We start from the raw sequence: 25,367 nt of genomic DNA on the forward strand, positions 1-25,367 counted from the left end.
GGGCAGTGGACGGGTGAGATTGGCTCACTGCATAGACTGTTTATGTTGGCTGATCAACTGAGATGTCTGGCTGAGGCAGACAGCACAATCAACAACTTGGCATGATCCTCTAGAGTTGGGTATATGTTCCAGTTATGACTGGAAACAATAGATGCTATATAAATACATTAAATATTAAATTATTTTTTCCACTGCAAGACTTTTACTGGTATCTTGGCAGATAGCTGAATTCTTCTGTAGAACTAACACTAAGAACAGGTTGACATTAAGAGTAATCATGAAATTAGGCAAAGCAAGATTACATTGCATTGTTGCTTAGTTAAATGTATTGCATATCTTTTTATAGAAGTGAAACCTAGTTCAAGTAAAGAATAAGATGACATGGCTTGACTTAAATTCTTGCAAATGAAAACTACATTGGTGTGACGCTTGCTATATCCAACCCTGGAGCAGTGCTAGAGTCTTTGCTAGAGAGACAAGTTTAAAGGTCTAATAACTTGCGTATTACATGAGCTTGAAGCAAATACTATGTATTGTTTCAAGTGCTCACTAATTGTCATTTTTGACAACTCTCTTTTCAGCCATTAGTAAAGGGTAAAACATCTGTTTCTAGTTCTAGCTGTTCTCGAGAAAGGGCCTTTACTTTAATTGTTGTATGGCACTTGAATACCATGGTGATATGCCCCTTAGAAATCCCTGTTAATTTAGGGTTTTTTGACTCCTACATCATTTGTTAGCACTAAACATTTTATTGGAGCCATTAAAATATTCAGAACCAGAAAACTTGCCACCAGATGATCTTGAGTGACCAACTGGAGGAGAAATTTGATTCACTTAGAATGAATACAAACAAAACATGACTGTCCCTGAAGTTGTTTATAGCAAAAGCGCATGACTCCATTAAAACAAATAGGATATTTTAAAAATTTAGATGTCTAACTTGGAGTTAACATATTTGTAATAGTCATTAAACAATCTAAAGGTCTGGCATTACTGCTATTTGTATTTTCATTCTGTACAATTGGACTTACTCTTCTGCTATTTCTTATAGTGTGCTATTTTGTCCCCGGCTTTCAAAGTGAGAGAATTTTCTATCACAGATTTGGTACCATACCCTATTTCTTTAAGATGGAATTCACCAGCAGAGGAAGGGTTAAGGTAAGAATTTAACACTACCAAATCTTTAGCATGCCCGTAAAAGGCTCAAAACGGAAGCTACCGAAAAGTAGACCAGATTGACTCACTTATTGTAAAAATTTTGAAAGCCTAAATGCCAAAACTTCAGTTACTGCTCTTGTGGTGGTAACAGTAAAAAGCAATCATTTTAGCTTTTTGTCTAGTTAAATACTTTAGCTTTTTAAATATACACATTCTTTAATTTGTATCATTGCTAATGAGAGTCTATGATAAAATGGTGGTCAAGGTAAAGCCATATGTTGTGCAGTAAACTTAAGTTGTCGCCTCTGTATCCACCTCTTTGAGGCATTTTAGTGCTTCTGCTAGGTCTTGTTGCATATTTCCTTCTAGATATTATAACAGCTGCCTACTTTCATATATCTCTTCCTTCCACAGCAACTGTGAAGTTTTCCCCAAGAATCATGCAGCTCCATTCTCCAAGGTCCTCTCATTTTTCAGAAGGGAGCCTTTCACTCTTGAGGCCTACTATACTACTCCCAAGGAGTTGCCTTACCCAGATCCTGCTATAGGTATTTAACAAAGGGAAAGAAGAAATAAGAACTAACTCCATATAGTTAGAAAAGAAAGTTGGGGTGTGCGCGTGGAGTGTTATCAACTTTTTGATCTTGTAGGTTGGACTGTCCCATCCCACTCTAACAATTATGATACTGAGGGTGTGTTAGCACATTAGTATCCTTTGGTTACATGTTTTTGTATGACTCAGATTGGGTTTTAAAGCCATGTGAGTGGAGAACAAAATTCTAAACTCCCAAACCACATTAATTAGAGGAGAAACATATGCCAAACGGAAAAAGATAGTTTAGTATTTGGGCAGAGCTAAAGGTTTCCTAGAACTACCCACAGCCATTTTTCCAAATGCCACATTTCTAAACTTTAAGTGTATCCAGAAAATGAGGGACAAACTGCAAAGCACAGTAAATGTTACTATGACTAATTGAATAAAATAAATCATTTAGTTCAGTTATTTTTGGCAAATGACTTCCACAATTGGATTTAATTGCAGTCTGTTATCAGCAATAGTCAAGATCTGCTAAATGTTCACACTTGATTATTTATCTTGAGTAAATATATCCTTTTTTCTCTCTCCTGGAATGTTTAGCTCAATTTTTGGTTCAAAAAGTCACGCCGCAAACAGATGGATCCAGTTCAAAAGTGAAAGTCAAAGTTAGAGTAAACATCCATGGTATTTTCAGTGTTTCCAGTGCATCTTTAGTAGAGGTTCACAAATCTGATGAGAACGAAGAGCCCATGGAAACAGACCAGCATGCAAAAGAGGAAGAGGTAATCCATTTTATTGCTATGGAGGTCACCTAGGAAAGAACTTGGAACTGAGAACAAACTGATTGCTCATAATTTGGTCTCAGTTTCAGAAAAACGCCAGGACTAGTGCATTAACCCTCTAAACCAGATCAAGTAACAGTTATACCTTTCCACCCACATTGCTGCTTAGGCATCAGATGGATTTGAACACAGTGTGTAGATTGTTACTTGCATCATAGTCTAGATGAAGCATGCAAATGTAATGCATTAGCCTTGACTTTTCCTGAAACTACGGCCAAATTATAGGCAACTCATAAGTGGATAGTTTGTTCTTTCCCAATTTCTGTACATCACAAAAATCACCACATGTTTGTCAGTCTCTGCCTAGGGAAAGCCCATGACGAAGGACTGGGTTGGTGATGCAGCTGTAGATTTAAGAACGTTCCTAAATAGATAGGGAAGAGAATACAGGGCTGTATCTTTATATCCTACTTAATAGTTCTGTATTTTGGGAATACCAGTCTTGCACAACAATACTGTTACAGGTTAGTTAGTGAACAAACAGACAAAACTAATATCCTTAGTTTAAGGAACAGTATTTGGTAGCTTGCAGGCAAAACTTGTTTTGTAAATGTTTTCGTTATATATATTTTTCTCTGTGAAACTTCCAAGGTTTTTGTTTTTGGTTTTTTTCCCCAAGCTTTTTTTTGTTTTGATTTAAATGTTTTCTGGCAGTTTGTGTCTCTCAGACACAGTGTCTGAGAATAATTGAAAATGAAAGAAGGGCAAAATGTAAACATGTATTTGGTAAATGCCAACAGTGTGCTTAGAGACAAGGTGGTGGGTGAGGTAATCTTTTGTTGGACATTTTTCTGTTATGAAAATATAATTGATGTATCGTGTATATCACTGGATTCTTGATGCACTTGTCCAGAAATTCTTCTTCAAGGTGGCCCATGAAGAGGTTGGCATATAGGGGAGGTTGGTCCAATAAAAGATATTACCTCACCCACCTTTTCTCTCTTAATATCCTGGGACTGACATGACCACGACAACACTGCATACAACAGTGTGCTTGGCACTTGTACATAAGAGTGAGTGTTTTGCTGTCTGTCCATGTAGACTGTAAGTACCTCTAGACAAGTTCAGTATATTGGGAGTACCGTAGGATGGTTCTGACTTCCAAGGCAACACACACACACTACCCTCCAAATCAGCAGACCACACTGCCATTGGTACTGATCCCTTGGCACTGACCCGAGCACCTGGTGCCTTGGTACTCAAAGCCTGGGCACTGAGGGTCACTCACAGTAGCCCTAGTACTTTCCACCTCAGTGCTGACTACGTCCCATCTCTGCACTGAAACTTCATATAATGTCAAGTTACTTATTGGTGGACCCGGGACCATAGTCAGTTCTCCTCAAGAAACTGAGGTGCCTGCCAAACGACCAGGTGTTGGAGGCACTGATACACCAGGCTAGTGGCAGGACAGAAGAAGCCTTCAGCTCCCTAAATGATTCAGGGATGACTGGGCTTTTTAGGACTCTTATTTCCTGACCTCAAAGAGGAAGCAGACATGATAAATCATCTTTTTAGATGGTGCTCTTCTGTCCAGTTTTTGTCAGCTACAGAGATCCTTATAGCTGGTGAGGAAGAAACAAATTCCTCTAGTTACTATCCTCTGCCACTTCCTCCTGCCACCCTACAGTCTGGGGCTTCCATGAGGTAGTAGGTTTGATGCAAATGTCAAGACCCTAACAGGACCAAGAGAAATGTTTTGTTCTCACCCCCTGCATAAAACTTGTAAAAGTTTTAAGGTCTCATGCAATTATGTCACACAGCATGCCAGACTTCACCTATGCCCCATGAAAGGATGATTGAAATCTGTACATCCTACCAAGAGACACCAGATGAACAGGGTCGTGGTACCACCAGAAGTCCTCTCCAAATTAAACGGTGGAAAGACACTTTTCAAGTATGCAACAGAAAATCCTCTACACTTTCCTACCCAAGGCTCTGATGGATGCATCCACTTATTTAGATGACCTTCAAATTCAAGGCCCTCGGGAAGCTCTTCTCCACATAAATGTCCGAGAGCTCAGGGCCATCAGTTCGTCATGAAAAGGGTTCCTGCCTCTTTTTCATGGTACAACTGGGGATAGACAGAATCACAGCAATGCACATCAACAGGCATGAGGGAGCAAGATCGTCCATACTCTGTCAGGAAACCATACATCTGTGGAATCTGTGCATTCTGAACCAAATTACAGCAGTGGCTCTGCACCTTCCTGGCCTTCAGAACACCTTGGCAAATCAGCTTAATAGGCGTTTCTATGATTGAAGTATCTATTCGACTCGGGTATATAGAGCCTCTTTTGCAAATGGGGATTTCTAAAAGTAGACCCATTTACAACAGATCAGAACAAGTGTCAGAGATTCTATTCCGGTGGGTGTGCAAGCTCAGGATTCCTAACAGATGCCTTCCTCATCCCTTGAATACTGGGTTTGATGTATACCTTTCGACCAATCCCCATGAGAAAACAGAGGATGCGGGGCACAGGACTGAAAGACCCAGCATAGGTCAGGCAGTTCTAGTATTAAGATCTGATGAATCTTTCAGTGTAGCTCCCCAAAAACCTTAGCTGCTTTTACTGATACTCTTCCAGAACAACTGCCAGGTCCTGCACTTGAACCAGCATCATTGTCCCTGATAGCCTTGGTACATCCACTGAAAGAGGCTGTTAACAATGTTGTGCTCCAAAGCAAGAAATCCATAACCAGGCTGACTTACAAAGCTAAATGAAAGGTTTTCTATTTGGTAATAAGGGAGAAAGTTGGTGCTGAAGTACAAATCTCAGTGATACTGGACTGTTTCAGGGCTAGTAAACAATTTGGATTTTCTGTCCCTTCCATAAGGGTCCTTTTAGCAACAATATCTGGACAATGCCCCCGGATCCAGGGCCACACTGGATTTTCCCCATCCTACAGCAGCAAGAGTCCTGAAGGGCCTCCTGCTTGTTTTCCCCCTAGTTTGGGAGTCATTCCTTCTTTGGACTTTAATATAGTTTTAGTTTATAGTGCCTTCTTTGAACCTTTAGCAACCTGTTCCCTGTACCACCTCTCAATGGAGGCTGTCTTTTTGTAGCCATTGTATGAGCTAGGAGAGCAGGGGAGACTTGAATCTTCAATAGACAGTATTTCATAAGGACAGGATTACTCTTAGACCTCAACCCTAGTTTTTACTAAAGATTGTCTTAGAGTTCCATATAAACAATTTCTAGTTTTTTGTTCCTAAACCTCACTTAACCCCCAGAAGAATGTAGGCGTCAGTCACATGCTTAATGTAGTAAGAGCACTGAAAAATCATCCAGGAACATGCTGACTATTTGTAGTTTTTGCTATATTCTCTGTCCTCATGGAGGTTATCCTAATGCAGGGGATAGGGATAATGCAGGGATTCTCAAACTTCATTGCACCATGGCCCCCTTTGGACAATACAAATTACTATGCAACCCCAGGAGAGGAGACTGAAGCCTGAGCCCTAGCAGGAGGCCTGTAACCTGAGTCCTGATGCCCAGGGCTGAAGCCCTAGGGCTTTTGTCCCCAGGTCCCAGCAAATCTAAGCCAGCTCTGGTGACCCCATTAAAATGGGGCTTTGACCCACTTTGGGGGCCCCGGCCCACAGTTTGAGAACCGTTGTCCTAGTGCGTCTCCAAGTATAAGGAGATATCAGTTAGCCAAGAACTACTTAGCCATATTAGAGCTCATTCCACTAGAACTCAAGCAGCATATGGCTGAGGAACATTCCTGTAGCAAATTTGTAGAGCAGCTATATCATAAAAATAAAGAAAGGGTAACCACCTTTTTGTATACAGTGCTATAAAATCCCTCCTGGCCAGAGGCAAAACCCTTTCACTGGTAAAGGGTTAAGAAGCTAAGATAACCTAGTTGGCACCTGACCAAAATGACCAATGAGGAGACAAGATACTTTCAAATCGGGAGAGGGGGGAAACAAAGGGTTCGTCTCTGTGATGCTTTTGCTGGGAACAGATCAGGAATGCAGCCTTACAACTGTTACTTAGTAAGTAATCTAGCTAGAAATGCGTTAGATTTCCTCTTGTTTAATGGCTGGTAAAAGATGATGTGCTGAATGGAATGTATATTCCTGTTTTTGTCTTTTTGTAACTTAAGGTTTTACCTAGAGGGATTCTCTGTTTTGAATCTGATTACCCTGTAAGTTATTTACCATCCTGATTTTACAGAGGTGATTCTTTTACCTTTTCTTGCATTAAATTTCTTCTTTTAAGAACCTGATTGATTTTCATTGTTCTTAAGATCCAAGGGTTTGGGTCTGTTCACCTGTACAAATTGGTGAGGATTTTTATCCAGCCTTCCCCAGGAAAGGGGGTGTAGGGCTGGGGGGGAGGAAAGAGGGGCGTGGATATTTTGCGGGAAGACGTCTCCAAGTGGGCTCTTTCCCTGTTCTTTGTTTAACACGCTTGGTGGTGGCAGCATAGGGTTCAAGGACAAGGCAAAGTTTGTACCTTGGGGAAGTTTTTAACCTAAGATGGTAAAAATAAGCTTAGCGGGTCTTTCATGCAGGTCCCCACATCTGTACCCTAGAGTTCGGAGTGGGGAAGGAACCTTGACATGGTGGCAGAGCGGTGGGATCATTTTGAGATCGATTTTTTTTTTTGAGATCATTTTGAACCAGAAGCACAGCAGGATTTTAAACGGTTTTGTAAAAGAGAATTGCAGCTGTAGATTGTGTCTTTGCCTGGAGACATAGGTGTTTTTTTTTTTTTTACAAAGGGATTTTTCTTTTTTGAGCTGGAGTTTTCCCTACCTAAAGGCAGGGTAGTTAACCTCTTGAAGGGAAATTCACAAGTTTTTTACAGACCTGAAGAGGCTTTTTTTTTTTCTTTTAAGCTGAGAGCAGCTAGAGGGTTTTCTGTCTATTTGCCTGGAGAAAGGGGTATTAGTTTTTCTTGTTTTTTTTTTTAAATAAAGGATTTTTCTGTAGGCTGAGAATAGCTATCAGAGAACGTAGGTATCACGTTACAGCACAATTTTACAAGCCAGGGTGTTTGGTTTTGTTTTGTGGTTTTCTTTCTAACTCTTGGGTGTAAAGTTAGTTAAAAACAGAGATGCTAGGATGACAGAAACCAAGGCACAGCACAAACTGGAGTTAACCAGTGTGGATGCAGCATAAGAGGCAGAAAAAGCCCAGGAGGCTGCCCACAGGTGAGCTGTGGAGGCAAGGGGAAAAGGAACTGGAGGAGAAGGAAAAAGAGGAAGCATGCACAGGAGATGGAGAAGGCAAAGGCTCAGCAGAATATACCGGATAACCCTAACAATCCTTCCCCAACAATCCCCAAATGGGAGCGACTATGTCCACAGTATGATGAATCTAGTGATATTGCTGAATATTTTCTCGCCTTTGAGAGACTGTGCACACTCCATAAAATTCCTGAAGCTCACAAGATGACCACATTGGTTGCAAAATTGACTGGAAGAGCTCTGGACATATTCAATAAGATGCCTATTGATGAGGCTTCTGACTATAATAAATTCAAGGATTTGGTTTTAAAGCAATTTCAAGTTACACCTGAAACTTGCAGAGTAAAATTTAGAGCCCTTAAGAGAGGACCTGGACTAAGTAATGTGGCTTATATAAACCAGATGAAGGATCTGTTAGATAAATGGGTCAAAGGAAGTGGGGTAACTAGCTTTGAAGGAATGTGTGATTTGATGACTCAGGAACAATCCCTGAATATATCCAAGGGAGGATATAAAACAGTGTTTATGGGATAAGAAAATGGACTCAGCAGAAAGTCTTGCTGCTTATGCTGATCAATACGAGCAGTCCCAGATCGCCAGAGAGGCGGGGCAAACCGGAACAAAATGGGTGGAGGGAGGAGAGAGAAACAACCCTGGTCACAGTTGAAGCGGATACCAGAAGGGACAACCTCAGACCACACCCTACTACTGGGGGCAGCCCAAGGCCCCAGCTACACCCCAAGGAGCGCTCCAGACACCTTATCGTCCCGCCACACCGTTCTCCAGCAACCTGCCTCACCCCAGTGACCCGTCAGCTGGACAATGTTTTAAATGTAACGAGCCGGGGCATGTAAAGGCCAACTGCCCCAAGAATCCCAACAGATTTGTGTGATTCCAGTGCAATGAACTGTAGAGGTCCTCAGGCCCAGATACCTCCCAGATACCCTGAGAGCGGAGGGAAACTGTGTGAGTGTGAGCGGGAAGAAGGTTACTACATGGAGGGACGCCGGAGCACAAGTTTTGGCTATCCATGCTTCCTTAGTGGACCCCAATTTAATCAACCCAGAGGTCCAAGTGACAATTCAACCTTTCAAGTCAAACTCTTTTGACTTGCCTACAGCCAAGTTGCCAGTCCAGTACAAGGGCTGGTTCGGCATGTGGACTCTTGCAGCCTATGATGATTATCCCATCCCCATGCTATTGGGGGAAGACTTGGCCAATCATGTGAAGCTAGCCAAGTGGGTGGGAATGGTCACCTGCAGCCAGGCTAAGCAAGCTGTCACACCTAGCTCTGTTCCGAAAACTTCTACCAGGACCCAGTCAGAGGTGATGGGACCAGACCCCATGCCAACATCTGGAACGGCAGTCGTGGATCCAGTCAGAGACCTGAGACTGGCTCTGTCTGGAACCGGAACAAGCAGAACAACCAGAACCATTGCCAGCACTAAATCCGGTACTTGCAACCCCAACATCAGAGGGCCACACCAAACCTGGACTGGCAGCAGCAGCAGATAACCCTCCATAAGAGGCTCAGCTGGAGCCTGAACCCCAACATAGTTCACCATCAACGGAAACAGCCCCATCACCTGCATCGCTTCCAGAGGGCCAAGCCTAGGTCCACAATCCAATGAGGAACTGATATCTCCAGCATCAAGGGAACAGTGCCAGACTGAACAGGAAGCAGATGAAAGCCTCCAGAAAGCTTGGATGGCAGCATGGAGCAAACCACCACTTCTCACCTCTTCTAATTGATCCAGAGAATTAAAGGTTTGTCAGTTTACAGCCCAGGGAGGAGATGACAGAGTGGCCTGAAGGTGTCTACTGCGAAGGAAAAAGTGGTGGTGGCGTGGAACAGGTGAACCTCTCCATGACCCTTGAGCATATGCAGCGACAGCAGATCAAGGAGCTGTGCACTAGCTACGCGCCGACATTCACAGCCACCCCAGGACTGACTGAACGGGCATACCACTCCATTGACACAGGTAATGCTCACCCAATTAAAGTCCAACCTTACCAGGGGTCTCCTCAAGCTACAACTGCTATAGAACGGGAGATCCAGGATATGCTACAGATGGGTGTGATCCGCCCCTCTGGCAGTGCATGGGCATCTCCAGTGGTTCTAGTTCCCAAACCAGATGGGGAGATACGGCAGTCCATGGAAAAACGTAAGCTAAATGCTGTAACTCGTCCAGACAACTATCCACTGCCACGCACATATGAACTATCGGAGAACCTGGGACGGGCCCAGTTCATCTCTACCTTGGACTTAACCAAGGGGTACTGGCAGGTACCGCTAGATGAATCCGCCAAGGAAAGGTCAGCCTTCATCACACATGTCGGGTTGTATGAATTTAATGTGCTCCCTTTTGGGCTGCGGAACGCACCCGCCACCTTCCAAAGACTTGTAGATGGTCTCCTAGCAGGATTGGGAGAATATGCAGTCGCCTACCTTGACGATGTGGCCATATTTTCGGATTCCTGGGCAGAACACCTGGAACATCTACAAAAAGTCTTTTGAACCCGTAAGGGGGGCAGGACTAACTGTTAAGGCTAAGAAGTGTCAAATAGGCCTAAACAGAGTGACTTACCTTGGACACCAGGTGGGTCAAGGAACTATCAGCCCCCTACAGGCCAAGTGGATGCTATCCGAAAGTGGCCTGTCTCAAAGTCAAAGAAACAGGTCCAATCCTTCTTAGGCTTGGCTGGATATTACAGGCGATTTGTACCGCAATACAGCCAAATTGCCACCCTACTGACAGACCTAACCAAAAAGAAACAGCCAAATGCAGTTCAGTTGACTGAAGAGTGTTGGAAGGTCTTTAACAAGCTTAAAGCGACACTCATGACTGACCCTGCGCTAAAGGCCCCAGACTTTGACAAACCATTCCTAGTAACCACAGATGCATCTGAGCATGGTGTGGGAGCAGTCTTAATGCAGGAAGGACCAATCGAGTTCCATCCTGTTGTGTTTTCAGCAAGAAGCTGTCTGAAAGGGAAAGCTACTGGTCAATCAGTGAAAAGGAATGTTATGCCATCGTCTACGCTCTGGAAAAGCTACGCCCGTACGTTTGGGGACGGCGTTTCCACCTGCAAACCGACCATGCTGCACTACAGTGGCTTCATACCACCAAGGGAAATGACAAAAAACTTCTTCGGTGGAGTTTAGCTCTCTAAGATTTTGATTTTGACATACAACACATTTCAGGAGCTTCTAACAGCATGGCTGATGCACTCTCCTGTGAAAGTTTCCCAGAATCAACTGGTTAAAATCGTCCTTGAGATCTGGAAAATAGTTAGTCTTCATACAGTTGGTAGTATATTTAGAGGTGTATGTGTCTTATTAACTCTGTTTTCTCCTAGAGCTCCAGGAAGAAATCAGTCAGTGTTTTCACCCTATCTGTGATTTGGGGGGCATGTCATAAAAATAAAGGGAAGGGTAACCACCTTTCTATATACAGTGCTATAAAATCCCTCCTGGCCAGAGGCAAAACCCTTTCACTGGTAAAGGGTTAAGAAGCTAAGATAACTTTGCTGGCACCGGACCAAAATGACCAATGAGGAGACAAGATACTTTCAAATCGGGAGGGGGGAGAAACAAAGGGTTCGTCTGTCTGTGTGATGCTTTTGCCGGGAACAGATCAGGAATGCAGCCTTACAACTGTTAGCTAAGTAATCTAGCTAGAAAATGCGTTAGATTTTCTTTTGTTAAATGGCTGGTAAAATAAGCTGTGATTATTATCAAGTCTTCCCCAGGAAAGGGGGTGTAGGGCTTGGGAGATGGGGGGGTTATTTTGGGGGAAGACATCTCCAAGTGGGCTCTTTCTCTGTTCTTTGTTTAACACGCTTGGTGGTGGCAGCATAGGGTTCAAGGACCAGGTAAAGTTTGTACCTTGGGGAAGTTTTTAACCTAAGATGATGATAAATAAGCTTAGCAGGTCTCTCATGCAGGTCCCCACATTTGTACCCTAGAGTTCGGAGTGGGGAAGGAACCTTGATAAGCTATATGCAGCTTAAGCCACCTCCTAGCAATTAGACAACTGCAATAGTCACCAAGAGTGGAATCTGTGTGGACAGTGGCTTGAAGAAAGAACAGTTATTTACTAACAGTAATTGTAGTTCTTAAGAGATGTGTTATCAGAGATTCCACAATCTTCCCTCCTTCCCCTTGACGACAGAATCCTATTCCTAGGGGAGTCAGTATTGGTGAAGGAACTAAGACAGTTGGGCCTCCTGCTCTTTAAACCCTTGAGTGGGGGGGTTCGAGGGGAGACCAGGCCTCAATGGTCACTCTTGGCCAAAATAATCCAATCTCCTCTGCATGTGTACGGAGAGTGGCATTTGTGTGGACAGCACATCTTGAAGAATCGCCGTTACTGTAGGGTAAGTAACTATTGGTTTTTAAAAACAAGTACAAAACAATTGTGCTAATATGTATTAGAAATCTCAGTATGACAAATGTTTATCAATAAAGGTTAGGTGCAAAGGCTTAATTAACCCTGTTACAGTTTCTAGTTTCACTTGAACTAAATCTAGATTTTTATGGAGTTAAATCTTCACTGCAGGACCTGAAGAGTACTAACTATACAAGTACAGTGACCAGTCCAGAAATTTAAATTGGTTATACAATGAGTCATATTAAACTAAGTATTTGAGATTTAGCTCTACCTTTAAGTGTTTTCTTCTAATTTCAGAAGATGCAAGTCGACCAGGAAGAGCAACAAAAGAATGAAGAGCAGCAGCCAGTACAAGCTGACAGTAAAGCAGAGTCTGAAGAAATGGAGGTACTAAGTGTATTTGATGTCTTACTGTCTGCTTAGCTCATCTGGTTGGAGCATTTTGCCTTCTTGAATGTTTGCTCTGTAATGTATAATGAGGACCCATTCTCCACCCCTTACCACAGAACTAAGCTCTGGAAACTAAGCTTTCACTTAAGTATTTCTAGTTCTCCTGGTTGCGACTAGTGCCTTAAAAATATGAACAGAGTATAAATTGATGCAATGGTGTCTCCCTGAGACTGCAGGTATCTCAGAGCTACTGTTTCAAGTTGTGTGAACTGCCCCATTCATTTGAAAGGATTGTTCACTCCAAACACTAAACTGACAAATGTCGATGTTAACTCTAACTGGTCACCATTTAAGCAAAAATGTGCTTAGCCCAGTCTCCAGCTACACTCCTAGTACCAAATGCTCCCACTATCTGCTACTCAGCTGCCAAAACCACAAATTCCTCCGAACAATTTGTACCATGTAGTTTTGCTTTTGATACAGAAATATGTGATGTGTTTAAAACAGAAAATTTGCAGCCACATAAAACAAAATTTAATTTTAAAATAAATAGCACAAGGCTATTGTATTGATTGCATTCAGTTCAGTATTTAAACAAGTCTTTATTTTTAATATAAGTGAAGTTGTTGCAGAGTTTTGTTGCTACCAAACTAAAGAGCTGCAAAATCTATAGACTGTCACAGAATTTCAAAGCAGCTGAGAATTCCATTCAGAAGAAATGAAGCAGCACTGACTGATAGTTTGCTCTAGTAACTTAAAATGTTAATTTTTTTATTACAATGTTGATTAAGACAAATGTGACTTGAATTGGGTGTCCCTTTAGTGATTATTGCACTCTGCATGGTGTGTGTGGTTTGTTTTTTAATGCAGACATCTCAGGCTGGATCAAAAGACAAGAAAATGGATCAACCTCCTCAAGCCAAGAAGGCTAAAGTAAAGACTAGTACAGTGGACCTTCCCATTGAGAATCAGTTGCTGTGGCAGATAGGGAAGGATATGCTGAACTTATTCATTGAGAATGAGGTAAATTAACTGAATGGTACTTTTACCTTTATCTAGACCATAGTCTTACAAACTGTGGTCTGAACAGACTCTGCTGGTCACAAGGTGCTGACTCTCCTCATTTCTAGCTGGAGAAAGTCAGAGGAGATGGTGAGGTATTATGAACAGCAAAAGGAGACAGTATGGCTAACTTTCTCCAAGGGCAAAACTAACTGCACTAAAGACAGCTAAAAATAAACGTACCTTTCCCCAATGAGCATCTGCTGTAACTTCCTACAGGGATGTTCTACAATTGCAAATAGGGAATACGGCTACATTTTAGAAAACTTGCTTTATGAACCAACGCTGGAAAGTTTCAGAACCCATAACCTAGGTATTTATTATTGCACTCATCATGTTAGTTTGAGTACCTATCTAATGTCTTGCAAGTTAGTGCTTTCGGTGAAAATGGTTAAATTTATAAAAAAATGCATATAAGGTTGGCAGGAGGAGGACAATTTAATTATATAATACAAACTTCTAAAGAAAAGATTGCTGTGCATTTTTTGCCACCAGAAACAGTAAAGTAAGTTAATCAAAGGCTAATATCTCAATTCTTGGGTCATGTGGCATTTGGGGAGTGGCTAATAAATCAGTTAATGAAGGCTGCCTATGTCAAAGCACAAGACTTTGAAGGACATCTGAGACCACCTTAAATGGTAAAAACACCAGTGTATGAGGTAACCAGTATCTCCTTTTTTTAACAATAGTGTCAAGAATTCAGTGTGCTAAAAAAAAAAATCCTGTGCACACTGTTTACAGCAGCTAAACTTTTCTGATTTGTATTATGTTCTTTATCAGTAGTACTGGATTGCTTTATAGACGTATTGGTTATTCTGAAGCTCTTGTCATCTGCTCCAATCAGTCAATCCATCTGGTGCCCTGAATGTCTGCAACTAAATCATTGGTATCTCTTCAGATGGCTACAGCTAAAGCACTTGTCCTCCAGCTACCTGGGCAATTCAAATTATATTGGCCTTGGAATTCTTTGCTATGTTTGGGTCAGTCTTAAAACTGGAAAACTAGGATACCAAGTTTTGCGTTGGATCAGTATGCTACTTAAATTGAATTCTGTGTTTAAAAGTAATTGGTTATTCAGTAAGAGACTAGCTCTGAGACTGTAAATTTTTTTTTAAGCCAGGGATTGTCACTTCAGCAACCAACACAATGAGTTCTCAATGACTGGGGACTCCGTGTTCCACTCTAATACAAATAATATAGCCTAGCCTGTTGGTCATTGTCTTTCTCAAGCGAGATCTCCAATACAGAGTTTGTTCACCACCACCTTCCATCTTTCACAGTTTTAGCAGATTTCTTCTCCTTGAAATACAAGTCCATATGGCAATGGTTCTGATATAGCTGGCTCTTTATTCTCTTCCTGATTTGCCTGTGATCTTGCTTGATAGCTTCGAGTGCTTGAAGTGAGTCGTTATGAGCGACAAGCAGTGTGTTGGCAGAAGGATGTTCTGTGTGCCAGAGTTTTCTCTCCTGATTAAAGAACTCCAGCTTGCTGCGGAAATCTAAGGCATTGGACACAGGGTTGGCAGACACACATGTGCTGCTGTGCTAGTTTTTTCACTGGTTCAGGAAGTGTTGATCCTTGCAAAGGGTTGGAGAATGGAGGAGAATTTCTGGAGTCTGCTGGGAGGGGTTAGTCCCAGCCACCTGAAACATTTCCTTCCTCCCTTTGAGGATATAAGTCCTACTTACGCTTGGGACTCATCCTCCCTCAGCAGAGGAAACAGCAGGATAATAGCACTCTGATCACCAAAAAGTACTTCCTTTCCAAACCATAGGAGAATTATCTGCATCTCTCCCTTGGAGATATTAACACAGAATGGAAGTGCCCAAGTAAGACAAAGAAGTCTAATTAGCAGCTTCAGAATTGGATTTGGTTCCTAAAGTCTGGGTTACCTTTACAAAGGCATCTCTAACTAAAAATACAACAATCCTTATGGAAAGCAAGTTTCTTCTCAAGGAACCAACAAGCAGGAGAATAAAATCATTCATCAGATAAAATGTAAACTTTGATGTCAGCCTTTAGGGTATCTGTGCCATCTATCTGCTTCTCAATGGCTGTTGTAGTGTGGGCAGATGAGCTTAAAAATGCATTTCCCCACAAAAATACTCAATTGAAATTGGCTCTATCCTGATGGCTTCATTCATCTCCGATGCATCCATGCATTTGCTTCTACCTGCTCCTCAGAATGTTCTCTAATGCTATTTCCTTATAAAAATGTTAATTGAGCTCTAATTCTTGAGTAAGATAATGAACAAATTTCTTTTCTGCAGGGTAAAATGATCATGCAGGATAAACTGGAGAAAGAGCGGAATGATGCCAAGAATGCAGTTGAGGAATATGTGTATGATATGAGAGACAAGCTCTGTGGCTTGTATGAGAAATTTGTTAGCGAAGATGTAAGTATCGCCAATTTGACTGTTACCTTTTTTTTGTTCTTTGTGACCTAAAATTTCAGGTCTCTTCCATTAAGTCTTTAAACCAAGGGTGTCAAACACCCTGGATGTGTTTGTGTCCTGCATGGTACATTCAGAAATGAAGCTTAATTTTTTAAGAAAAGTAACTTTCTAGTCCTCATAGTTATGAGGATAAACATTCCAAACATGAGATGTGTAAACTGATAATGCCTTTCTTAGTTTGCAGACTACCTGAGAAAAGTGTCAACTCCCCTGCCCTACATTCATCTCACAGAAATGTTAATTCTAGAACCCAAATGATAACATGTTAATGCAAATATTAACTTTTAAATTACTGATCATTCCCAGGTGAAATGGAGAAGGGAGTTGAAGCAAAGCTCAAAGGATTGAGAATTGAGAGTACTTTATTGTCATGGTCAGCCTCACTTGGTGGATAAAATGTTCTCATTTTTAGGACCCCTGTTTTTTTACCCTTGATCTCAATGCAAATCTCCCAATGGATTCTGTTGTGAATTCAAAGATTCCAAGTCCAGAAAGGACAATCGTGATAATTTAGAACTTCCCCAAAAAATTCCTAGAATATATGTCTTAGAAAAAATTCAGTGATGAAGAATCCACCACAGCCCTTGGTAAACTGTTCTAATGGTTAATTACTTTCAACATTAAAAATTTACACCTTATTTCCAGTCTGAATTGTCTGGCTTCAACTTCCAGGATTATATTATATCTTTTTCTGATAAATTGAAAAGCCCATTATTTGTTCTCCATGCAGATATTTATAGACTGTAATTAAGCCCCTTCGTTTTCAGTTTAAATTGATTTTTACTGAAAAAACCTCAGGTTTTACAAAACGTATGTTTTTTTTTCCTAGTTCACTCTACTTTTGTATCATTCAACTGTATAAAAATAACTTGTTTTATTAGAAAAATACAATACATTGCATGAGATATATGTATGATAATACATTAGTGTGTGTATATGCACAGCTGCCTGTTAAAGGTAAGATTATGTAGTGGTCTAGAAGATATATACAATAAACAGGCATGCATGCAAGGTCTGAAGTGCATGCACATCTGACTGTACTGATAAATCTCACGCCTACCATGTACACATTTCAAGCTGTTAGCAGATAACCGTTTAAAGATTTGACACACTAAAAGGGGAAGAAAATGAAAATCTGTATCAGAATGTGTTTTAGAACACAAAGTATTCATAAGTTTAAAAAACGAGAAAAGGATGAAGTTGAGAGTATGCGCTGCAAATGGTGTGGTCCAATTATTTGTCAGTATTATTGGCTAATAGTTCTAAGTCTGCAACAGTACCTTATTTATTCACATGAAAAGTCTTGTTTGTGGATTAGAGAGATATTGTTTTCTTAAACTCAGAGGTGGCATTGTGTTCCAAGTTTTTTGTTTTAGTTCTGCAGGAAACCGCATTGAATTCTGTTAATCAGAGCATTAATCTACTGAATACTTTTTCCCCCGTCCTTCCATCCACCAAAATAAACCCCAAAATTTACCCATAAAAATTTTTTTGTATGATTTTCATCTGTTTTGTTGTTGGAGTAATAAACACCTATAAATTCCTGGGGAACATTAAATAAAATAAAAACTGAAAATGAAGGGCCCTAACTTGGTCACCCCTTCACCTTTTCTTCGTTAAACAGAATAGATTGAGCTCTTTGAATCTGATTTTTTTTATTGTTTTATAATTCTTGTGGCTTTTCTCTGAACTCTCTCCAATTATTAATGTCCTTGAATTGTGGGTATCAGAACTGGAAACAATATTCCACCAGCAGTCGGACTAGTGCTGAATACAGACGTTAAATAACCTCTCTCCTCCTACTCAAAATTCCTGTTTATGCTCTCCAGGATTGTTACCTTCAATTGGCTGTGGTCAAAAGAGCTATCCGTTCTTAAATTATGTTCCAGCCCACAAATGGGAATAGAATTTAGCTGTTGTCATAGATTGGCACCCCTTGCTCTATATGATCTCTACCTTATAATAAGGCTAGGTGTACACTAGAAACTTTTGCTGGTAAAATAACATTAGGGGTGTGATTTTACATTTCTATACCAGCAAAAGCTCTAGTGTAGATGCAGTTATACTGGAAAATGGGCTTGTGCCAGTAAAGGTGGGCTGGCAAAGCCTTTCTAGGGTAGACAAGCCCTCTGTGTGTGGGTTTTTTTTTTAAAAAAGTTAAAGAAATTTAAAAATTCTACACCAACACTTCAAGCTCTTTTTTTAAAGAAAATATTTAAGTTCTAGCAGACTCAAAGTGTCCATCTTTCAGGAAAGAGTATCTAAATGACACCAGATGTTTATCACTTTTGTTTTATGGTAGATAATCTCTAAGTTCAGTATTCAATTCATATTGGTTGTTTCTGGTTTCAGGATAGAAGTAGTTTCACTTTGAAACTGGAAGACACTGAAAATTGGCTATATGAAGATGGTGAAGACCAACCCAAACAAGTTTACATTGATAAATTAACTGAACTCAAGGTAAGTGGCACTTCTGCACTGTAATTGTCATCTTCAGATATCAATTGAATTTATTCCACTTAAGATATAAATCAGGCCCTAATGAACAATAAATTATTTAGATAAGTTGGGAGGTGATGTTGCTTGCAAACATAAAGAAAATAATTTGAGCATAGGCAGAAAAAGCTTTTAATTGAGCCTAAAGTGAAAGTAAATGCTAGTGATGGAGTGCTGCATTGTGTAGGCTTTTATCTTTCTCCTGAATCTCCTTGGAGAGGGAAGGAAAGGTATATGTGAGAATTGCTACTTGCTCTTAAAAGGTAACGCAGATGACCTATAACAGGAAAATGTTTTTTATTCAAATGAGCTTTAAAGTTATGGAAGACTTATTTTGGAGGCTAAAAGAAAGCTACGTTGCCATATGATTTAATGTTGATGTTAGTCAAGCTTACTTTCCTGTACAGTTTATCTAAAGTAAATTGGAAGTAAAAGGATGGGTATATTCTGTATTGGCAGCAGGGGAGAAGATGATGTAATGTCTTTAGCTGGAATACTAGTGAATTTGAAAGCATTCTGTAATTTATTATGAAAAGGTATAATGAACTATTTTAATGTTTTTGAATAAGATAAACTTGTAATTAGTCTTGGCAAAGCTTCCCCAGTGTGGCTTTTGTTTGATTTTATAAAATATTTTAATATGTGAATAAGTGGAGCCCCATACTTTCATTTGACAGTAGTGATGAAATACACAGAATACCGGTATTTGACAAAATGTGGGACATGCCCCCTGAGGTGGGCATTAAAGTGAACGAGAGAACTTTTAGTGTACACCAGCAGAGTGTACACAGACCAAATGTGCAACATGTTAGTATCTTTTAGAAATCACACCCCTTTAGTGCACATTACTGCTTCATGTACACAAGCCCTGAGTTGACAGAGAGCATGAAACAATCGTTCAGAGACATGAATTGCCTCTACACTTCAGTTTGTGCTAACTAGAATGCCAGTGATAATCTAAATGTCAATAGTTAACTTTCACTTCCCATCAAAGCATGTAAGAAAGGGGAGGAAGCATCATATTATCAAGAGCTACAATATGGATATGCCTTCAACAACACATGGCAGGGTTGGAGGAGGGTGAGACTAATTTAATTTTCCTAAAATGGGAGGAAAGGGCTCAGCTTTCAAAAGTTGGGAAACACTGCCACGTATTGAAAAAAATCACTGTAGGTCCATTATAATGCTGTGTTTAAAATTTCAGTAACCTGTTCTGTCCTTTATTTCAGTCTCTGGGTCTGCCTATTCAGGCACGGTTTCAAGAATCAGAGGAAAGACCAAAAGCTTTTGAGGATCTGGGGAAGCAAATACAACAGTATATGAAAGTTATTCATGCATTCAAAGCAAAGGTATCTTCAGTTTTTCAAATGTTTTGCTGATTATAAGGAAGCGTTGAAAAACTATCTTGGATTTCTTCTTTCCACCTTTTTTCAGCATCAGATGTGGTGGGAATGGCCAACAAATAATGCAGTCTCCTGGTTTGGGGATCAGTGGCAGGAATTAACTTCGCAATACTTAATGACTTTCTTATGAATAAAAGTAGGACTCTTGTATGTTCATATAATTGGAATGGTGACTGCCGGTGATGTTTGTAAACCAGCTTTCTCCCAGATGCGTTCCCTCCACTGGGGGAAATCACAGAGCATTACGAAGTTCTGCTGCTGCCAGCTCTCTTCCATTTGACCACACTCAGAACGGTACAATGGGCTGCTCAGCAATTGTTTGCCCTGCTAAGCGTAAAATAAAGTTTCCCTTTAGGCAAATTCGAGCTGACAGTCCATTCTGAAATTGGAGGATAAGATTTGATGGAGAAGCAAAACAGATATGCTGCCCAGATGTTTAAAATAGTAGTGTCACTTACTGTGCAAATGAAATGTAATGTATAAATGTGCTGTGTAATTTTTTTCATACTTCAGGATGAACAGTATGACCATTTAGATGCAGCAGATATGGTAAAAGTGGAGAAGAGTGTAAGTGAAGCTATGGAATGGATGAACAATAAGCTTAATCTTCAGAACAAGAGAAGTCTTACTTTGGACCCAGTTATAAAGACTAAGGACATCCAAGCTAAAACAAAAGTAAGATCTTGTTTGACTTTGCAGAAAAATATGAAACTGGTTTCATGTTGTATAAGTGGTATCCTACTTACACCATGTTTCTTTATGCTCAGAGCGGCTCTGAGGAGGAGGTAAGGTGGGAAATAGAGTAGTATTATTTTCAACAAAACCTCCCAAAGCTATGTAGGGGCACTTCTGCCTTCAGCTGGGAACGTTCAGCTAGTGTTGTTGTAAGCTCCTTTAGGCAATGACTGTAGGTATAAGCCTTAATGTGTGCTCTAACTTAAATTCTCTCAACTCTTACTTTAGGAATTGACAGGTATCTGCAATCCTATAGTCACAAAACCAAAACCCAAGGCAGAACTCCCTAAAGAGGAGCAAAATCCAGCTGAACAGAATGGACCAGTAGAAGGCCAGGGAGATGCCAACACAAGGTCCCAGCCTGCTGAACAGAGCATTAACACAACTACTCCAACAGCTACAGAAAAGAAACTCCCAGAAATGGACATTGACTGAATGTCAGCACTTGTTTATATTACAAACTACAATAAAGCTTTAAATTGTCAACTTTGTATGTTCTGAATATAAATTGGAGCAAGTGAATACTACAACTTTATCACAGCAATGTTTGGAGAGGATTGGTTAATGTATTGAGAGTCAAAATATGTAGGTAGTTAACTACTCCAGCCAAGTATATTGTATCTCTTGCCATAATGAGTGTATTTAGAAGTCCCTAGTAATCCTTAATAGATTTACTGAAACAGCCATCAACTAATCCTGTTTTTTTTTAATTATGTTTATGCAGAGTCTTGTTTTAAAGAAGTAAGATGGCAGAACTTGAAACTTCTAACTTACCACTAAGTTTCTTTTGTGGTTTTCAGCAAATATAAGCGTCCATTAATATTTCAAAGACTACATGGAGATGGCAGTGAGGTTTTTAGCTCTTTTCCAGAGCACAGAGGAACATAAGCTAAATGAAATACCATTTAAATCTAATTCTTATTTCTCAGTAACAGACAAAATACAGACATGTTCCAGTCTGTGTGAATTCCACTAACTTCATGTTTGCACTTTTTTTGCATTTGATTAGCTCTGAAATAGGTATGGAGCCATGGATGAGGTGACCAGTATACCGGTGGTATTATGTTCTTAAGAACTGAGCTCTAAGATTGTTCCTCAGCTGGTGTCCATGCTCCATTATGGGTAGAGTTTTAATATGGAGTATAAAATTAAATTCATATATCTGATATGCAGAGTAACAATTTTATATAAATCTCTATTTCAGACTATCTGAACCTGCTATTAGATATGCAAGTGTGTATGTTGATGATAAACTCTCCCTAGCCATCTAAATATTGTATAAAACTTTTGTCCCTAGTTAAATTAGCTGCTTGTAGAGATTGAGGATTTATACTCCTGGCTGCTTGCACTGATGGATGATTCTGATTAGTTGCTAACCACTGAAAGATATACTTGCTTCCATGAGACCTGCATTTGAAATGTTTGGTTTAATTACCTTACAGCAAGAGAAAAATTCGGCTTTTTTTCATGAGCTCCTCTACCCATGACTTCGCTTCTAGTATTGATAATTGTCATATAAACCTGAAAACATTAATTTGTATGTGTTTTAAATCAAAAGTTGAAACAGCCACACATTACAAGAAATAAATGCACTGGATTGTACTGGATTACTTTTTTAAATGGTCAGTTATGGTCATGGCAACAGCTGCAACTTGGGTTGGGGATAAATTGATGTGACAGCAGCCTCAATTTTATTTGCCAGTGATCTTTTTGAAGGAACAAGAAGTTGCAGTGTGTACAAACTGTTCCATTTTCTCTTTCCAGACAAATGCAAGAATTGAATGGTATTCCTTTTAATTAAAAAAAATTCCATTAGAACATTGTGCTTCTACAATAGCTCACTTAAATCCATTTTATGGGGCTTCAGAAATAGTATACATCTTAATATCTTAAGGTAAAGGGTTCTGGCTAATAAACTTGCTGTTAAATACCACCATTTGTGCAATATTTCCTGTAAAGTGCCTGTTAAGAGTTACCTTGAGGCTAATCCTACAGTTGACAGTATTTACAACACCCATTTCAAGTGCTGGAAACACTTTTTAAAAAAAAAAAAAGCGCTGTACACTCAAACTTAGAATGTTTGAGAAACATTACAAGTACTGCTCCGAATGCACTGTCTTTGAGTAAACCTTAGAACTGCCTCAGCTCTCCTCAGTTCTGCTTGAATCACTTGAGTGCTCCAGCTACACTAATTCCATTAATACTCCCACTTCACTCGTGTAATATTTCCACTCATCCTTCAGTGACAGTACTGGAAACCAGCAGTATTACACATCTCTCCTTCCATCTTCCAGTTCCACCAATTTTAATTTTTTTATTCCTATTTTTAAAAAGCTTGTTTGAGGCTAGAGTGTCATATTGATGTAGGAGGATTAAGCAAATGCTAAGTGACCATATGTATGCAAGATCAGACTAATGAGAGAACTGTAAACACAGTTATCTGTAAGACACAAGATCACAGGCTGTCATATCCTTGCTCTGCATTCATATTTTTAATATTACATATTGCCTCTTGCTTCAAAGTGGTTAACAGCAACATGACATATGCTGCTATCTGGCATGGTCATGGAATGTTGCTTCCCAGCTGCTGGGAGTCAACCTCATATGAATTAAGGTTTGACTTTAGGGTATCTTTTTATATTGTTGGCCCTGACAACCAGGTGCCTTGATTTCTGACCATAAAATATGGCCTTTATTATTCTTGAGTAACCTGTACAAATGGATGCCCAGACCAATGCAACTGAGCATGTTTTGAATGCCAGACATCCAACAACTAAATTTCATTATTGGGAATCTTATTGCACCATTTGATCCTGCAAACAGACCAAAGATTGAGCTTTTTTACATGAAATATGAATCATATTTTGGCAGCCTTCTATATACAAAGCTGTTTTAAAACAATATTAAAAAAATAAGATAATGAGTTTTGTGCTGTACCTAAAATTGTGAGGGAGGTGACTCAAGCTGTGTATACATGATGAACCACTTCATGCTAGCCAGAATGGCAAACCACTTCAGAAGTAAAGTCATAAGGTTTTAGCTGTATTATAACAATGAAATTGTGCAGTCCTTCAGCACGGAACTGGCCTATACTACTCTAGTTAAATTGGGTTGGAACCAAGACACGATCAACCATGGCATATCTTGTGCAAAGGCTGGCTATTTCTGTAATCTTTTTCAGGCTATAGTTGGCTTGCCTCCTCCAGCTAGTTCTGATTTCCTTTAGCTTCTGAAGATGTTGGCTAAATCTTGGACTTCTGAAAAGTATTTGTATTCTCTGAAAAGAAAAACCAACCTACAGAATCCTGTTCATTTGATTCTCTCTCTTCCTCCCCTCCCACTCCCCATCAGTGGATCTAGCAAAGGCAACAGGCAATGTCACCATAAGATTAGTATTTTAACCAATGCAAAAAGTATTTTCAAGCGTAGGCAGAGGCTGCAATTAGAGTCTTTATTATATTAGATTAAGTGTAACCATGAATAAATCAGGTCCTTGCCCTGAAGAGTTTACTTCTAACAGGCAAGATTACATAAGGAACTGCATTGGGAGAACCAAGATTACAAGGAAAACAGCATTGCTTAAGTTATGAGTAAACCTAGATGTACAGAAGTTTCTGTAATAGATTCAAAGTTAGTAAATAAATAGCCTTTACTTGCAATCACCATCCCTTTCTGCTATATCAAATGTACACAAAACTGATATGCTTCAGCTAACCTGTATTCCATCAGTGTTGTTTTGAAGTCAATGGGACTAACTTGTCTAAATCAACGTCACCTTGTTTGAAAATTCTGCACTAAAAGGCATAAATAAGGTCTCTGAGGGCCTGTATGTTAACATATTAAAGTTACTGATTTTTTTTAACTTTAAGTAAGGAAACATTAAAACAATTGCTTACAGTGTGAGAGAATTTAAGCAGAGTTTTTTGTTTCAGGATATTAGAGAGACAAGGTGGGTGAGGTCCAATAAAAGATATTAACTCCTGTGAGTGAGCGAGACGAAATTTTGAGCTTACACAAAGTCCTGCAGAGCTCTAATTTGCAATATTTGGTGGGATTGCTTTGTTTACCTTTGGTCATTTTGCAAAATGAAGAGATCCTACCATTAGTGGCATTTATAATTCAGTTCATTATGTTTTAATTTAATGTTGCAATAGCCCTACGTTTCAACTTAGGTATCCAACGACCCAGAATGGCTGTTCTGAGGGCAGCAGGACTGTGAGCTGCTGCTCTAAGAAGGGGATGCGCTGAATCCCTCGCCCATGGGCACGACTGGAGGAGAGGTGGGTCCCAAAACAGCGGCCTGAGGGCGAGGAGGCTGAGCCGCTCCGCGTGGAGCCTGTTTAAACGACATGTCCCACCGCGGCGGGGCTCGATCAGAGAATCACAGCCTGAGCTCTCTATGCAACAGCGTTTAAACCGAAGTCACATCTACTGCTGCAGACGGGCTGTGGTGCTTCCTAATCGATCACGCAGCAGCCTCCAGCGCCGGAGTGCACGAGGGCTCGTTCCTGCCCCGGCTCTCCAGGCTCGCAGTTACGGAAAAGCCAAGCTCGGGTGCCGCACGTCTCCGCCGCCTCAAGCCCACGCGGGACGCCCACAGACAAGGGCCGCTCCGGCCTTCCCCTCAACGCGTGCGCGCCGGCCGCTGACTTCTCCCCACCCCTCGGGTCCTGTAGGCGGCCCCGTCCCGCCC

At 40.4% G+C, this 25,367-nt stretch overlaps 1 protein-coding gene across 2 annotated transcripts in view; it reads left to right on the forward strand.

Moving 5' to 3' along the window:
• The window catches only part of HSPA4 (heat shock protein family A (Hsp70) member 4), a 40,557-nt gene extending 18,276 nt beyond the window's left edge, over window positions 1–22,281 (forward strand). Inside the window, exons 10-19 of one of the 2 annotated variants that reach the window (XM_048861600.2) lie at window positions 1,052–1,158; window positions 1,573–1,706; window positions 2,297–2,478; window positions 12,429–12,518; window positions 13,392–13,544; window positions 15,855–15,980; window positions 18,393–18,500; window positions 19,766–19,885; window positions 20,453–20,614; window positions 20,903–22,281. In XM_048861600.2, the coding sequence (XP_048717557.1) occupies window positions 1,052–1,158; window positions 1,573–1,706; window positions 2,297–2,478; window positions 12,429–12,518; window positions 13,392–13,544; window positions 15,855–15,980; window positions 18,393–18,500; window positions 19,766–19,885; window positions 20,453–20,614; window positions 20,903–21,109 (1,389 nt within the window). In that variant the 3' untranslated portion in view covers window positions 21,110–22,281. The remainder of the gene's footprint in view (window positions 1–1,051; window positions 1,159–1,572; window positions 1,707–2,296; window positions 2,479–12,428; window positions 12,519–13,391; window positions 13,545–15,854; window positions 15,981–18,392; window positions 18,501–19,765; window positions 19,886–20,452; window positions 20,615–20,902) is intronic. The other variant, XM_048861601.2, reaches the window with a different exon arrangement.
• Window positions 22,282–25,367: the final 3,086 nt, after the last annotated feature.

The sequence above is a fragment of the Caretta caretta genome, chromosome 8 (genome assembly GCF_965140235.1).
Source record: "Caretta caretta isolate rCarCar2 chromosome 8, rCarCar1.hap1, whole genome shotgun sequence".
Taxonomy (NCBI): Eukaryota; Metazoa; Chordata; order Testudines; family Cheloniidae; genus Caretta; species Caretta caretta.